The 15,159-nt window shown below is 52.1% G+C and overlaps 6 protein-coding genes across 6 annotated transcripts; 1 reads left to right on the top strand and 5 right to left on the bottom strand.

The window, feature by feature from the left end:
• Positions 1-1,556: 1,556 nt before the first annotated feature.
• Positions 1,557-2,825, bottom strand: LRP88_03737 (uncharacterized protein; the record flags this gene model as incomplete). Its single annotated transcript, XM_083240347.1, has 1 exon — positions 1,557-2,825. The coding sequence occupies one exon, from the start codon at positions 2,823-2,825 to the stop codon at positions 1,557-1,559; it is 1,269 nt and encodes a 422-aa protein (XP_083103637.1).
• A 1,156-nt stretch (positions 2,826-3,981) lies between these two features.
• On the top strand, positions 3,982-5,319 carry LRP88_03736 (rRNA-binding endoribonuclease; the record flags this gene model as incomplete). The annotated part of the gene is made up of 1 exon (XM_083240346.1): positions 3,982-5,319. The coding sequence occupies one exon, from the start codon at positions 3,982-3,984 to the stop codon at positions 5,317-5,319; it is 1,338 nt and encodes a 445-aa protein (XP_083103636.1).
• A 162-nt stretch (positions 5,320-5,481) lies between these two features.
• Positions 5,482-5,685, bottom strand: LRP88_03735 (H/ACA ribonucleoprotein complex subunit NOP10; the record flags this gene model as incomplete). The annotated part of the gene is made up of 1 exon (XM_083240345.1): positions 5,482-5,685. One exon carries the CDS (start codon positions 5,683-5,685, stop codon positions 5,482-5,484), a length of 204 nt encoding a protein of 67 aa, XP_083103635.1.
• A 420-nt stretch (positions 5,686-6,105) lies between these two features.
• LRP88_03734 (S-adenosylmethionine decarboxylase) lies at positions 6,106-7,614 on the bottom strand (the record flags this gene model as incomplete). Its single annotated transcript, XM_083240344.1, has 1 exon — positions 6,106-7,614. The coding sequence occupies one exon, from the start codon at positions 7,612-7,614 to the stop codon at positions 6,106-6,108; it is 1,509 nt and encodes a 502-aa protein (XP_083103634.1).
• A 1,431-nt stretch (positions 7,615-9,045) lies between these two features.
• Positions 9,046-9,982, bottom strand: LRP88_03733 (P-loop containing nucleoside triphosphate hydrolase protein; the record flags this gene model as incomplete). The annotated part of the gene is made up of 2 exons (XM_083240343.1): positions 9,046-9,906; positions 9,956-9,982. The coding sequence occupies 2 exons, from the start codon at positions 9,980-9,982 to the stop codon at positions 9,046-9,048; spliced, it is 888 nt and encodes a 295-aa protein (XP_083103633.1).
• Positions 9,983-10,903: 921 nt separating this feature from the next.
• On the bottom strand, positions 10,904-11,893 carry LRP88_03732 (uncharacterized protein; the record flags this gene model as incomplete). The annotated part of the gene is made up of 4 exons (XM_083240342.1): positions 10,904-11,178; positions 11,239-11,363; positions 11,415-11,687; positions 11,778-11,893. The coding sequence occupies 4 exons, from the start codon at positions 11,891-11,893 to the stop codon at positions 10,904-10,906; spliced, it is 789 nt and encodes a 262-aa protein (XP_083103632.1).
• Between the last annotated feature and the right edge of the window lie 3,266 nt (positions 11,894-15,159).

Below are 15,159 nucleotides of genomic sequence, written 5' to 3'. Positions count from 1 at the left end.
GGCAGATGGTACGACACATACTCTCTCACAGACGCAAACCTTGCACCTTACGGAGTAACGTACAGCTTGCGGCATTACTCGTCGCTGCGCCTGGAGTGGTACCTGAGCCACTTGCGTAAACTGCGCGCTTTGCAGGGGTTACGGTGGTGACTGGCTGGCTACTCACGATCCGCGCAATAAACATAAGGTAATAGCCGGGTTTACGGTTCCGCAATTGCTACTCTAGCTGCCGTCGGTCGCGCACCGAGGCTTCCAGAAGGCGTCGCACTGCAGCATCTCATGCATACAGGCTGTTTGAGGCTGTCGGTGGTTCGGCATCCGCTGCAACCGGCCTTACTGCGTATCTTTACCTGGTGGAGGCCTATGGAGAGTGCCCCAGGCCTTGATATCCGTCATCGAAACGCTTCCAGTTGGTCAAGCCTCTCGTATTGGCCAGACGACCCTGTGGAGTAGAGTTTACCCACCCACCATCGATCTGTGATACCATGTAATTTCTAATGGAATTGTATGAGTCGAGACACGGCTGACCCCGACTTGTTGGGTGTTTCAACACAAGGGATCCTAGCATAGGTCGTCTGCAGACATTGGTCGTCTACAGAGTTTGTAGATGCCCAATTGAGTCCCTGCAAACTATATTTCTCACTACTAAATCTCTCACATGTGCTCTGTGCTTGTCTGGGTTCCCCTCTTCATGTGAGCTGCCTAATCTGGAGCATCTCTTGGCGAGCGTCGGAGATGACCTGCATGCCCGTGCAGGTTCCGGCAAGGTGAGAGTATTCTTCTTGGCGATGAGTTGATCTCGATTGGCTGTGTAACAGGAGGCGTAGGATAGTCTACCTAGACAGTGTCTGCCTAGATAGCTCAGCTCGCCTATTCTTCTATTCTTCTATCGTCTAGCGTGGCCAGGTTGATGATAAAAATTCTCCGACGCCGTTATCGCGACTAAACTTCAGGTTCAACGTCCCCTGTGTTGGCATAGCCACGTTTACATTACAACGTTGCTTAGATGCTCAAAGTTACTTTTATCCGTTCAATTGACATGTGGTCCAACTTCAAGGGCCCATATCACTTGCACCTTAGCCAGGGTTCCCGTCCATTGCACAAATCAGCTCTGTTGACTCCCTGCTACCGGGTAGTCCTGTCGAACCTCCACTGCTCACGAAGATGGATTATTCGTGGATAACAGCGTCCTTTCATGTCCTCCAATCCCCAAATTTTTAGCAAAACGACCACTTCCATCGCGAAACAATTCAACAGATACCATCACGACTCACTTCCCACCCTACACCTCACCTCTACGGCGTCGAAATAGACATCAACACCTGCAGCTCTCCACTCAGTCCCATTTTCACTTGGCATTATTCACAGTCTCTAAAGATTCACCTAGGTTCATGCGGAGATCGACTAATCTGGGGTAACAGACAATTCTCATTACTATTAATAACAAACCAATCAACTTTTCTATAAATGAATGCTCCCTGGTATCTTGAATCCATCGTAACTCGTTCTGTAGTCAAACCCAAGCGCCTGTAAATGATGCAAATATCAGAATAGACTCAGTCCATAACCACTTGCACCGGAACCGTCAGTTCCACCTTGGTGTCGCCCTCCAGAACCAGTCGAGCCGTGTAAACTCTGGCGATAATGCATGAGTGAAAGGTAGGAATAAACATCTTGTCTGCTGTTGGCAGCTTGAACGGAACCTGAATGGTTGCAGTGTGAAATACTGGTGACCCCTTATCAGACTGCTCCATGTCGACATTCTGCGTCCACTCCACGCTTGGCTTTGTCTTTCGCAGAGATACAGATGCGGGATATGCAAAGTTGTCGGTCTGTCCGCCTAGGTTTGGTAGACGGGTCATCGGTTGATCGCGGAACCACGTGTGCGCTTGGATCTTGATAGAGGCTGAAGTGAACTGCGGGGGAATGACATCGGCTGCAGATGGCTCAAATGTGAGGCTGACAGGAATCGTAGATGGGCTGGCTTCGTGGCCTTCCTTGCTGAGGTGGATGGCGGCAGGCTCAGCAGCCACAGCTGAGATACGTCCTTGAACAGCTGAAAACATGTTCTTGCGGACATTCTTTGTTCGCTCGAGAGCATACAAGTCGTCGCTCTTGGTGATGCTCAGGGGTGGCTCCTCAAAAGTCGAAGGCATCACATTGATGGGATGCGAGCTCTCAGAAATAACCACAGGACCCTGCTTGGAGTTTTTCAGAACGCAAGCCCTGATGCTGTAGCTTATGCGCGCCATATCCGGAGCCAGGTCGTCTTTCTCCCAGCCTCCAACAGTTGGGGGCAAACACATGTGCTTCTCCCAGACATAATCCGACTCGACCTTGTGGATGCAGGCCTGCGAAGTGAGGTGGGCGGGAATGTTAAAGTTAAAGGCAAAAGTGTAACCCTTGCCAGCCTCAAAGACGTGGTTCGCTGGGTACTCGTCGTCATCAATGGGCATCTCCAACCGGAGGAACCGATGAGTCGTCAAGTGTGTGATATCGGGACCATCGCGGCGAGTCTCTCCTGATCCAACAAGAGAAATATCGACTCTGTCGAATTGCATGTTCCTCGAGGGCGAGATGGTGACGTTTCCAGAGACCTCAGAGTCGGTGGTGTAGACCTTGGAGTTAAAGTGGCCATTGAGAGAGACGTTGACCTCGGTCTTTTTGGCCCGGGCACGCAAGATCGAGGCCAAAGCATTCGAAGCCATTCCCCAAGGGTGAGAAGTTCCGCCGCGCTGGATGCCAATGTGGTTATACTCTGGCGGCGTCATGGGCAGCTTTGTCTGGGAGTCGACAAAGGTCGGGAGGGACTTTTCAGCGATCATGGTGACGATAAGCTTCTGTGTACCTGTGATAACTGTGATGAATGAAGTTGATCAGGAGAATTAGGCAGAACAGCAGCAGCTCTTATTATACTCTGTTGACTTGTCAACTTGTGCGCCCTGTTGTGACGCGACCCATCACGACCCATCGCATGGTTGACCCACGGGTTGACAAGTTGTAGGGCGCATGGTGACATCGGACCCCGGGAGTCATCATCGGGAGCGAATCGCAGAAAATTGATGGAGGTGGCTTACAGGTGAGATCTAGCTCTGTAAGCACCGTTAACCCGGCTTGCTGGTAGCTTTTGTCCGGGGAAAATAGCATCAAAGACGATGCTTTTGACCCCGAATTCTCCAAGTCCTCCGCAGTCCCACTGTAAATAAATCTGTATACATGGCGGGTCTTCGTGGATCTGCTACTTAATTTGTACGTAAAAGTTGGGTGAGGCTCAACAAGAAGACATTAACCATGCCTTGATCTCTTGGGACATATACCTCTCCTTCACTTCGTCTCGATATTCACACTCAATTCTCCTCTGACTTCATTTCTCTCATCAGCCTCAAACCATCGTCTAGCGCATTTGTCAGATCATCGCTTACACGATCCGACTTCGGCTCCTAAAGGGCGACATTGACACCTGAGTCACCGGGCACGAATAGAACCTGGATAGAGCAAGCCACAGTTGACTCGAATGAACCCTTGGAGAACCTCGTGGGGGAAATGTCCATTATTAATCCACTGAGAGCACGCCCTTCATGTCGTTGGCGCCCTTGTCAAATTTTCTAGGTCAAGTGTCAACGCCTTTTTGCTCAGCTGGTCCATGCCCCACACACCAGATTGATTGATAACGTGTTTTTGAGCATGTCAACTGTGAGCTGCAAAGATATTTGACGTGATGGGTGTTGTTATTGTCGTATTAATTGACGGCAGTTGGCGACAGGGAAGGGATCGCGATCAGCTCATGCAATGTTGACCCTGTATTTTATGCTGCTGCTTATGACGATTTATGAGTCTATCAAGGTGCCATAATTATGAAGAAAATGAAGAAAGAAATTTCTTATCTAATCTTATCTTATCGTAAAAGTTTGCCCCGCGTCACCACAAAAAATATCACCAAACTACGCTGCCTTGAGGAACAGCAACACCATCAAATCCATCATGGCTTCCTCAGAAGAGCTGAAGCCCATTCACAGCCTGGTCCTTGATACCGGTCCTCTGATCAAGAACGATCCTCCTGCGAATACCCTCCGCGCCAAGGCCGAGCAGCTCTACACCCTCCCCTGCATCATCTCCGAAATCAAGGATGCCGCCACACGGTCCCGGGTAGAGACGACTCTACTGCCTTTCGTTACCCTGCGATCGCCCAAACCAGAGAGTGTCAAGGTCATTCGCGAATTTGCGCGGAAAACGGGAGACTTGGCTGTTTTGAGCAAGCCTGATATTGAGGTGTTGGCTCTAGGGTATGAGCTGGAGATCGAGCGAAATGGAGGAGACTGGAGATTGAGGAGTGAGCCCGGACAGAAGGGGATGAATGGGAGACCACCAAACAAGTCGGTCGAGGGAGACAAGGAGGAGGCTAAGGAATCCGAAGCGACACTGGAGAGCGAAGTCGAAAAGCTGAATCTCGAGCAACAAACGGCCGAAGAAAAGTCAGAGGAGAAGCCAGAGACTACGCCTGCGACCGAGCCAGAGGTTGAGAAGCAGCCAAAAGCAGCTGAGCAACAGCCCGATTCTGAGAAGCAAGAGACCGAGAAGCAGTCCGAGCCAGTCGAGCAACAGACAGAGGCCGACAAGCAAGAGTCCGAGCAACAGCCAACCGAAGACACACAACCCTCCGAAGACGATTCTGACGCCTCCGACGATGAGGGCGGCTGGATCACTCCCTCCAACCTCAAGAAGAAACAAGCCGCAACCTCTGGCTCTACCCCCTCTGCCCCCGTCCAAAAGACCCTCCAGGCCGCCGTCCTCACCTCCGACTACGCCATGCAAAACGTCGCCCTCCGCATGGGCCTCAACCTCGTCGCACCCTCGCTCGCCCGCATCACCCACCTCAAGAACTGGGTCCTCCGCTGCCACGGCTGCTTCAAGATCACAAAGGACATGTCCCGCCAGTTCTGTCCCTCGTGCGGTCAGCCTACGCTCATGCGTGCTAGCTGCTCTACGGATCAGTTCGGCAACTTTACAATCCACCTCAAGAAGAACTTTCAGTGGAACAACCGTGGCAACGTCTACAGCGTTCCCAAGCCCGTCCACGGCTCTGCAAACGGTCGTCTACCAAAGAACGCAGGAGGAAAAAACAACTGGGGTAACAATCTCATCCTTTCAGAGGATCAAAAGGAGTTTACAAGGGCATCGGATGATCAGCGTCGCCAGCGAAAGAAGGACATTATGGACCAGGATTATCTCCCTGACCTCCTGAGCGGTCACAGATCTGGAGGAAACAGCAAGATTCGCGTGGGAGCAGGACGCAACGTAAACTCGAAGCGAAAGCATTAGAATTGAATTGAATGAATCAAGTATAACTCGATCGCGTCTATCGCAGGACTCGGCCGCTCTCCATTGTCGTCTAGAGGCGCACTCAACTCGCACTTTTGTCCCAAACGCCGTACCGTAACGCCATGCCGTTGTCTATTCCTCCTCTGCAGATTGTTAGCCGGGTTACAGCCCATGAGACTTCTGGTACTCACTCTGCTGGGTCAGGAGGAGCTCGAATCGCCGCTTGAGGGTGACGCGCTGTCGCGACCACTTGTCGTCGGGGGAGAAGCGCGCAGGGTGCGCAGACTTGGTGACCTGGCCGTGGGCAACCTTCTTGAGGGTGTAAAGGCGGTTGCCGTTGGCGTCGAGGGTGTACATGAGATGCATTTTGGCGGTTGTTGTGAATTGGCTGTGGTGTTGCGTTGCTGTTTGCTAGTGCAGGCTGAAGAATTGTAGAAAATTTTGGCTTGGATCTGTGGTCACGTGCAAGGCTGAGCTCGGACCAGCGGTCAAGACTGCGAGGAGGGTCATCATAAAGCATCACAAATAGCATCAGAAATGCAGTTAAAATATGGTTAAAATGCAGTATAATTCCACTTCAATTGTGTCACATTATATGGCAGTTCCCTTGACTTCATTGCATTCATTTACACAAGTGATTCACGTAGCATAGGCGTCGTATCGGGCGCAGCAGTCAAAGCAATACATTCATACTATCTCGTCCAAGGTCCAAGGCCCAATCCAAGGCAATCCAAGCCGATAAGGGACGTATAAAGTTGGTTATAAACAATACAAAAACACAAACATTTACTTGAGAGTAGGGCTGGTGGGCTCACCAACTCGCGCATTCTTGGTGCCAGCCCATCCCTCCCGTTCGTAGAAGCGAAAGACGAGATCGTAGTCCTCGAAATCGTGAACAATACGATCAATGCGTCGGTATCCCCGGACAGGATCAACCAGACGGTTGGCTGCCCATCCCTTGGTGTCATCGTCACCCATACCATAAGGGTTGTGAGCCTGAGCCTTGGCCTCAAACAGGGTCACGCTGAAGCGACCAGGCTTGAAAATGTTGACAACCTGCTCAATAATCTCGGTCGTGGTTCGTCCACTCTGACCACCAGGGACGTTGGTCTCGAACGAGGCAAAAGAGCAGTGAGGCTCAGGGGTGACGTGGACGGTAAAGTAATGCTCAGACTTGGCCCCTTCAGCCTGAGGAGGAACAACTCCGTTGGCAGAAAAACCACAAGGGCTGAAGAGGTAGGCATCGACACGCGCGTCAGGGTAGTCGGTGGTCGGGTAGACACTGGAGAGGCCGCAGCTCTCCGACACGACAGTTCCCAGAGCGTGGCCCTCGGTCGTCAGAGCCTCGGTAGAGTCGAGCATGGGTTCCTCATCCCCGTTGCAGAAGACGTCCACTTCGTCAACTGGATCAAGCCCGCCCAGGCTGTTGATGGCCTGGCGGCGGGCATCCTGGGCCTCTGCAGCCAACTTGTCGCTAGCGACCGCACTCGCGTGCGACAAGTAAAACTGCTTGGCATTCTCAGGATCGAGGTCCGTCATGAGGATTTCGAGCGTCTCGTCGTGATGACCGCTGGGGCCAGTACCAAACGATGTCCCGACGGGGATCTTGGCCAGAGGACCATTGACCTCGGACTCGGGGGTCCTTGGAGGAGTCATGGCCTGCTGGTTTGGAGACGTGAGGTACAGGTACCAGTGGTCACCGTTCATCTTGCCCACCATATAGGCACTTCCACCGTCAAACATGTCGTCGAGGTACTTGACCTCCTGCTTCCAGCTGCGATGGGGTCCCTGCTGCTTCTCGGGGAACAAAAAGTTCTTGCGACTGTAAAAGACGCGGTAGGGAGTGGCAGCAGCACGGATATCGTTGACAGAGCTGGCATTGTGGAACGGGAACCCGTACTTGGCCGCAATGTGAAGCATTCGCTGGAGTCCCAGAAGAAGAGTCGTAGTGCCGCATGTCTTGAGAATGATCTTGTGAGGAAAGACAAACATGCTGGACTCGGACAAGAGATAGGCATCCATGTTGTCAGAGTCAAGCACAGAGAGAACCTTGCAGTTGACCATGTCGAGCATAGGGACCCAGGTATCAGCAGGAACAGCCTTTAGGCCATTGGCGGGAGCAGTTGGGGGCAGAGAAGTCGGGCTGGGGGCGAACCAGACTTCAAGAAGCTTCTCGGGGCCCTCGAAAGCATTGGTCGAGTCGAGGTCGGCGGCCACATCATGGTTGATGGTCAGATGGGGAGTGGCCGAGGCCGGCGAGAAGGTACAGTTGTTGGGAACCGAAGAGGGAAACATCCTGTGGACTGGATGAACTCAAGGTACCGATTGTTCTTTGCCCAGATGGCAGAGTCCGCGGAGCACTAGCTACCGCTCAAACAGACTATGCGGCGTCTGTTTGAGAGAGTAGGCCCACAGGTACGGGGACTTGTCAGATGCTGGCGGAGCCAGCAGCAATCGGTCGAGTTATGGGTAGGCTAACGTCTCTCGAGGGGACGTTAAGGAGGGCGGAAGCAAACGGTGTGGTGGAAGTTTTGTGACGGAATGGTGAGTGTGGGATGCGACTCGGTCGGATCGAATCGGGTTTGAGATGTCGACGTTTGTCGACTGCTATGTCTGTAGTAGGGGGTGCTATCGGGGCCTGGAGTCATGGTTAGAGAGAGAAGTTATCACGAACTTGACGAAAACCCACTTGGAAGGTCGCGAGAAGAGGAAGCGCAGAAGATCCGTCGGCCGCATAGAAGCCCAGAGAAGAATACTGGAGAAGTGTTGTGACGGTCGATTACGGCCGTCGAATGTCTTTTGGACTAAAGATTATATGCGTTTATTCGACATTGAAGTGTTGATGGTTGTGATGGAAGCAGACGGTTGCGTGAGGTTTTGCTGAAGTGCTGGACGTGGAGAAATTGCCACGAGAACACAAGAGTTCAATGTTGACAGAGACAAGAGTCCAAATCGCGATGGAAGACAGAGTTTTGATGTACCAAGTCGGTGAGAGAATTTTGGGTCTTGATCGAGGGGCTGGTGGGTTGTTTTGTGAGGAAGCAAAATTTCAAGGTGTGCTAAGGTCTCCGGGAGGCGGTGCGTAGGTGGCCAGGGTCGAGGCTCGGTTCCCCGGGGGGAGTCCCCGGGTTCCGGGGCTTTACTGGTGGCTGTGGTTGGACATTTTCAGTGGATGCTGCAGTGAATGGCTGCCGGCCTGACCATTACTGGCTGTTGTCTGGTGATGCCCAACCAGCCAGGTTTGAATCAGCCAGGTTTTCGACCTTGGTCACCCACACTGTCTCTTTTCGTTCAGGGCTGGGCTTCCACGGCCGACTTCAACTGGCTTCTGTGAAAAAAATCTGTGGGGCAGGGCCAAATCCTTGCATTTGGCCACAATTTATTTCGTCATCTCTATTTCAGGTGCCGTCTCTATTGGCCTGAAGGCTCGTTCTCCGTCTCGGTGATGCTGCCGCCTGCCGCCTTGTACCTGACGCCGGGTTCCAGCAGAGAGGTACCGTGAACTCGTGTCGTCTCGGAACCAAATGTCGCGCATGCAGGTCGGAACGATGATGACCCCTTGATGATGTGTCCCAGACTCGCTTGCCGACCCGTAATATTGCTGACCTGGCGTGACAACATGCAGAGCGTGGTGCAAAACTGGCGACGGCCCGAGAAAGGGGCGTAGTTGTGGACCACCAGACCATCCGTTGCTTGGCTGCTAGGGCATGACACATTGGATCCAGCTCAGGTCTGCGCGTTGCTGGCATTGGCCCTCACCTTGTCAGTGATTGCTTCGAAAACATGGGACAGTGAGCAATCCCGGTATTTATCAACCAAGCTCTCCCCTTCCCCCTGGGGAGTGGACAAGTCTTTTCCGTTGACCGTGGTCCCTGAGGGATATGTTGGTCGTCTTCCCTCCTCGACGAGTGTGATGAACTGAGCGTCCATGGGTACTGATCCTAGGAATGGAACGTTGAACTCTTCGGCCATGGATTTTCCGCCTCCCGATCCAAAGATGTCGGTGCATTCTGAACAATGTGGGCAGACGTAACCGCTCATGTTCTCGACGACCCCAAGGACACGGATGCCTGTCTTGGTGCAAAAGTTGAGTTCCTTGCGAACGTCTGCTGTAGCAACGGCCTGGGGAGTTGTCACGACGACTGCGCCCGCGACCTGTCCTGGTCTGGCATCTCTCTGCAGTGTCTCGGCTAACGAAATGTGTTCGTCGCTTGTTCCGGGCGGCGTGTCAATCAGTAGGTAGTCTGTCTCGTCCCATAGTACGTCCTTGAGGAATTGTCGGATCATGGCTGTCTTCTTGGGACCTCTCCAAACAACGGCATCGCCCCTCTTTGGGAGGAGAAACCCTAGACTCATGGCATGGAGACTGCCTAGACCTTTAGACTCGTCGGCTTCGTGCACGAGCACTGGAGCCCATCCACCCGGGACCTGTGTGACCTTGGATGCTTCAATAGACAGCATGCGGGGAATGGACGGGCCTGTGAGATCAACATCGAGGATACCGACAGAGTGACCAGAAGAAGCGAGAGATAGAGCCAGCTGGGTAGTGACAGAGGACTTGCCGACTCCGCCCTTGCCCGAGAGGACCTAACCAGTCAGCGGAATGGTGGTATAGGGTAAAGAGACGCACCAGGACGATGTTTTTGACCTTGTCGAGGCTCATGATGATGTTTGAGGCAGACAAACGCAGAGTCGCGATGCTGAGTCGAGATTTGATGGTGTTGATTAGAAAGCTGCTCTTTACTAAGCCTCGGGATGGATTGGCCGATCGGAGTACGGTGCGAATTCGGAGAGTGAGGGGGAGGGGTAACTGACGATGTCATAGTGGATGCAGGTACGGACCACAGTGTGTGCATACAATACGCATAAAACCGCTTCAATGCATCTGCATTATCAGGTCACTTTATGTCTTATGCCTGCCACGAACTCTTGCATGGATTGTTGGTATTAGTATCTTATTGACTGGGATGCTGTAGTTACATTTTGCTTATCTGCATAGAGCATCCCATAATCTCATCTCCCTGCATAGCTCACCTAATGTCATAGCTTACGGTATCACCGTTATCTCGTCCTTCACATCAGCCTCAAAGCTCAGCCTGTCGCAAACGATTATTTACTAGGATAACGTATACTATGGGTATCTATCTTAAAGCACTTTTCCGTACCGACCAGTCCCAAGCCTGCCCGACCTCGGAGTGCCGCCTCCATCCAGGGCCCATGCCCATCCGCCGCCATGCCAGTGATGTTCCCCAAAGAGATGAAGAATACAGAACGAGAAGAGAAGAAAGCGTTGACCAAGGAAATGTCCATCTGACGAGTGCCCGTGGGCGATACAAAATACATGTGAACAGTTAAAAGAAATAGAGTGCCACCAGTGCCTCTCCAGCCTTGGCTGTACGCCTTGCTGGGCTCGGCTTGGTCACGTCGCGACGTTGTGTGTGCTCATCGTGACTCTGTAGTAGGCCTGACGAGCACGAGGTGCAACGAGTAAACTCGGATCCTCTCTCAGTCTGGGCTGTGCTGTGGTAACGCCACGAGTCGGTAGTTGTGTGTTCTGTCAATCTGTTGTCTGACGCTGAGGCTTCTAGGGTGTTTCCTTGCGGCAGCTCGGGGCAACCGAAGGTGCAACTGTAGCAGGAGAGTCCATCAAGAATTGCACAGACTCTCGCTTGCAGATGATGATGGGTCGCTTCTCAGCACAGTATCCAAGAAGCTGTGCGTGCTCTGGGAGAGTCTCGGGAACAGAGTTGATGAAGCGGACAATTGGGCCTCCGTCAAACGTGAGCCCAACCACTTCTCCCTTGTAGTCGTTGTCCGAGTCAGACTCTTCATCGGGGTTGACCGAGATGGTGTTACTATCTGTGTTAGTTGAGCCTCGTATCGATGATCATGGTGCTTACGCTTGACTCATGGGAGGACCAATGTCAAAGTCCATCTTTTTGCGCTGAAGCTTCTTCTTAACACGCTTCTTGGTGCAATCGTGAAACAGGTGGAGGACACCGGCGATGACAAGCACCGGAGTACCGAGAGCAAGAGCCCATGGTCTGGATGGTTGGATGGTTAGCTGGGTCAATCGGGATGCTTGAGTGACTTACGGATGGCGTCGGCCTCTAAGCGAGTGAGCAAGGGCAAGGATGATGCCCATCATGGCGATAAGAGATCCAACTTGGATCATTGTCCAGGTGGACCAGTAGAGGGAGATGAGATCTTCTCCATCACAGAACTGAAGAGCTAGGATGGAGTAGGCTTCCATGATGACGATGACGGTCGAGACCGAGACACAGCCAAGACACATAAAAATGGATTGTCGTAGACGTTTCGTTCGAAGTCCGGGGTTATGGGCAAGTTTTTCGAGTGCTGCTTGACCTCTGCTACCTGTTAGAATGATACAAACAATCAAACACAAGACATACCTGATGTAGGTCCATGATGCCACAAACAAGACCAAAAGATTGGACACAAACATGACCCAGTAGATAATCTTGAACTGCCATCTCACCATGTGCGAGGCGAACTGAGCATACTTCTCGCACAACTCCTGGTTAGGAGCCTCTCGTGTGAATAGGGAAGACATGGTCATCGATGATGAGTCTGGGTCTGGATGGTCTGGACCGCATAGGGCGCATCCCCAGATCTAAATAGTTGGCGAGATGAAAGACATGGGGCAGTGCAGAGAAGCTACAGTGAATCCATTGTGCCATGGGCGTACAGACCCCCGCCAGACGACACGCAATGCCGGGAGCATATGTCGTCGCCAAGAGCCCAAGGCGACGATCACCCTTGCGGTTTCGTCTTGGGCTCAGGGAGAAGTGGAACTTGGCGCTGATTGTGTGTCTTGATTGTTCAGACTTTCCACGGTGAGCTCTCGCATCCCGGCTCGGCCCCGACAGCTCACCGCAGCCGGGAGAGGTTCCCGTCGGTAAATGAGGCTCTGTGCTTTTTGTGCCAGGGTGAGTTGGGCAATGATAGTTAAAATTCCATCAGGCTTCGACCACGAGGGGGCAGCAAGGTTGTGATTGGCCGTGCCTGGGCTCAAGGAGGTCTGAGATCTGAGATTATGTGGTTGCACGAGAGATCGGGCACCAGTCAATCTCGCAGCGCCGCTAAGCTTTGTTTGCGCCAAGGATGACTGCCGGGGGTGCCCTTGCGCCAAGATAAGAGGCGATATTGCCAGTCGTACCTATTGAGGCAGTGAGAGAGGGTGAGACGCACGGGAGACCAGATGCGTGCCGTGCCAAGCCGGGGAAGAGCTTATCCCCTGTCGAATCTCGGCCGGGGGCTCTGGTCAGATCCGTTAAGGAGTCGTCCCAGGCGTTCGGTTAAGCCCAGTAATTAAACCATGCCCATGGGCCAAGTGCATGGACGTTTTATAGGCTTGAAAAAACGACAGAAAATTCTGTACCCTGAATAAAACACTGCAAATCGAACCATGGCATGGCTACACAGGCCGTTGGGCACAATTGTGACTCCCGACCTGTCGGCTTCCCTGCATGCGGCATGTGGTAGGACAGGGATTCCTATTCGGAGGCCGCCAAGAGACGGATTGTGACTGTTTGCTCTTCAGTGAGACAGTGCACAAACATGCATACAGTAAGATGCATCCAGTACAGTATCTGGACGATCAGCCAAGACTCAAGCCTCACCCGTGTGGATCTCGGTACTTGGCCGCCTACAAGCTGAGTGATCTGCAGCCTTATACACGCCGTCTTTTACTGGTTACTGACTCGATCCTTCTGCTAAGCCCCTCGATTACGACTCACCGCGTCCTGTTTCACCACATCTTGGCTTGACTAACTGTGAATGTTGAATCTCAACTCTTATCGCCAAGCTCTACACAGGAATGTACAACCTGACGCGTCATTGGTTGAAGCAAAGGATCACAGATACAAACGGAAGCTCCAGGCTAGCTGCATCCTCTGCCAAGCGACGGTTGGACGGTGGACCTCGAGTTAAGTCTATTTACAACCTTAATGGCTGTATCACCGACAGCTTCACGGAGTGTTTCGGTCAAATTCTTGCAAATTCGCAAGTTCTACGTCATTCTGCGGATAGTCGTCGAGAAACCCCAGTCTTATCGTGATCGTCGTGAGATCCATTATTTCATGGGGAATTCCCCAGCCAAGCCTCGTAATAGTCTGTAGAGTTGTCGATCGCTGGATAGACACTGATAGCGTCAGTATTGGTCGAAATTGTTGAGGTGGCTGTGTTTAGGAGATTGAATCACACGCGTCGTCTGAGACAGTTGACAAGAGTAATGATTAAGCTTATCTTGACCGCCAGGAGATCCAATCACCGAGGGTCGATCCCCATGTGCGTTTGTCTATCGCTCGTAGTACGGCTGCGGGCGTGATAACGTCATCTGGAGTTCGAGTCACCCTAAGGAGGATCTGCTGGTATCCGTATGACGCGCAATTCGGGTTCCACAGACGGATAGAGTCTCGGTTGCGAGTTGAGTAATCTGTTCATTGCCGAATCTGGTCTGGGGATGGATCGAGGATCGAGGGGATCGAGGATGGAGTATGTGGAGGATGCGGAGATGGAGATGGAGAGGCGGAGATGAAGAGACGAAGGACGGAGGATCCGGAGGAGACGTGGAGCGTCAACTGCCGAGCCAACAGAGTGCCCACTTCTATTGAAATTTCATTCCACCTCAGTTCATCTGGTCTAGGTTAGTTGAGAATGTCACTGAACGACGGTCTCATTGTTGGCTGCATGCTCTCTTACCCTACATGCATTGATAGAGTGGCTTGAGACAGCTCGAACCGTCATTGTTAAGGAGCAGGTGCTAAATGCATGCATTGTGGTTCGCTGCTCTTATCCATTGTCATTGTTGACCGTCTTTTCGTCAGCTGACTAGAAACTCTGTCTAGATAATCAAGCTGAAAGCATCTGGCCACTTGTCATCTACCAAGTTTCTGTCATTTATCAACTTGGACTTTACTGGTCTGGAATGGTCTGAGCATTATTTAAAGCCCAACAATGGGTCCTGAGGCCCAAGGGGCACAAAATCGATCAAGCAGAAATCACACAAAAATCATTCGAGATAAGGCCATCTATTTATCAAATACCAAAATTGAGGCCAGCCTGACTTATCACGGCGCAAAGAGAAAACAATTGACATGTGAAACCCATGCATCAAGCTGACATGTGCTGAAACCAAATCCACCACTCAGGCTGACGCGTCTACCCGGCTAGTTCTCATCCGGTTTTAGCTGTCGGGTTCTCAACCCCCCGAGGGACCATTCATCCGTCCGGGCCAATAGACATCCCGGCAGCTTCATTCGATAGGCTGGCGGCAGAACGTTGCACCGGCGGTTTGACCAGGGTTTGTGGCTGTGTAGTCGAAACGTTGAAGCCTCCGTGTTGGAGAATTAGATAAAAGCGTGAGATGGGCGATGGAAAAGAGAATTCAGTAGACAAACGCAAAGATGGAACCGTTACTGAAGACCAAAAGAACAGCTCATGAGGCAGACAAGTCAATATCCTCTAGGTTTATTGACCTCGTCAAGGTAAGATCCATGTCAGTTGCACGGCCCAACTAACAAATTAGTTCTTATCAACCCTCAAATCAGATCTAGATCTCGCCAATGTCACTGCTCCGCCTTTCTTCTTGGCCCCCTCTTCAGTTGTCGAAAACCCCGGCAGCTGGGCCCAACGCCCATCAATATTTACAGCTGCTGCAGTCGAACCAGATCCAGCTAGGCGCAGTCTATCAATACTGCAAATGTTCCTTGCTGGTCTACGGAACCAACTCTACGTCGGAGGTGCCCCAAATGTTAGCATCAAGAAGCCCCTGAATGCATTCCTGGGAGAGTTATTTCTTGCATCATGGACCGATTC

This window comes from Fusarium phalaenopsidis (genome assembly GCF_050370095.1).
Source record: "Fusarium phalaenopsidis strain FUZ10S chromosome Unknown contig_32288, whole genome shotgun sequence".
In the NCBI taxonomy this organism is placed as follows: Eukaryota; Fungi; Ascomycota; class Sordariomycetes; order Hypocreales; family Nectriaceae; genus Fusarium; species Fusarium phalaenopsidis.
The sequence above is the reverse complement of the archived record's forward strand: the minus strand, read 5'-3'. Positions and strand labels throughout refer to the sequence as shown.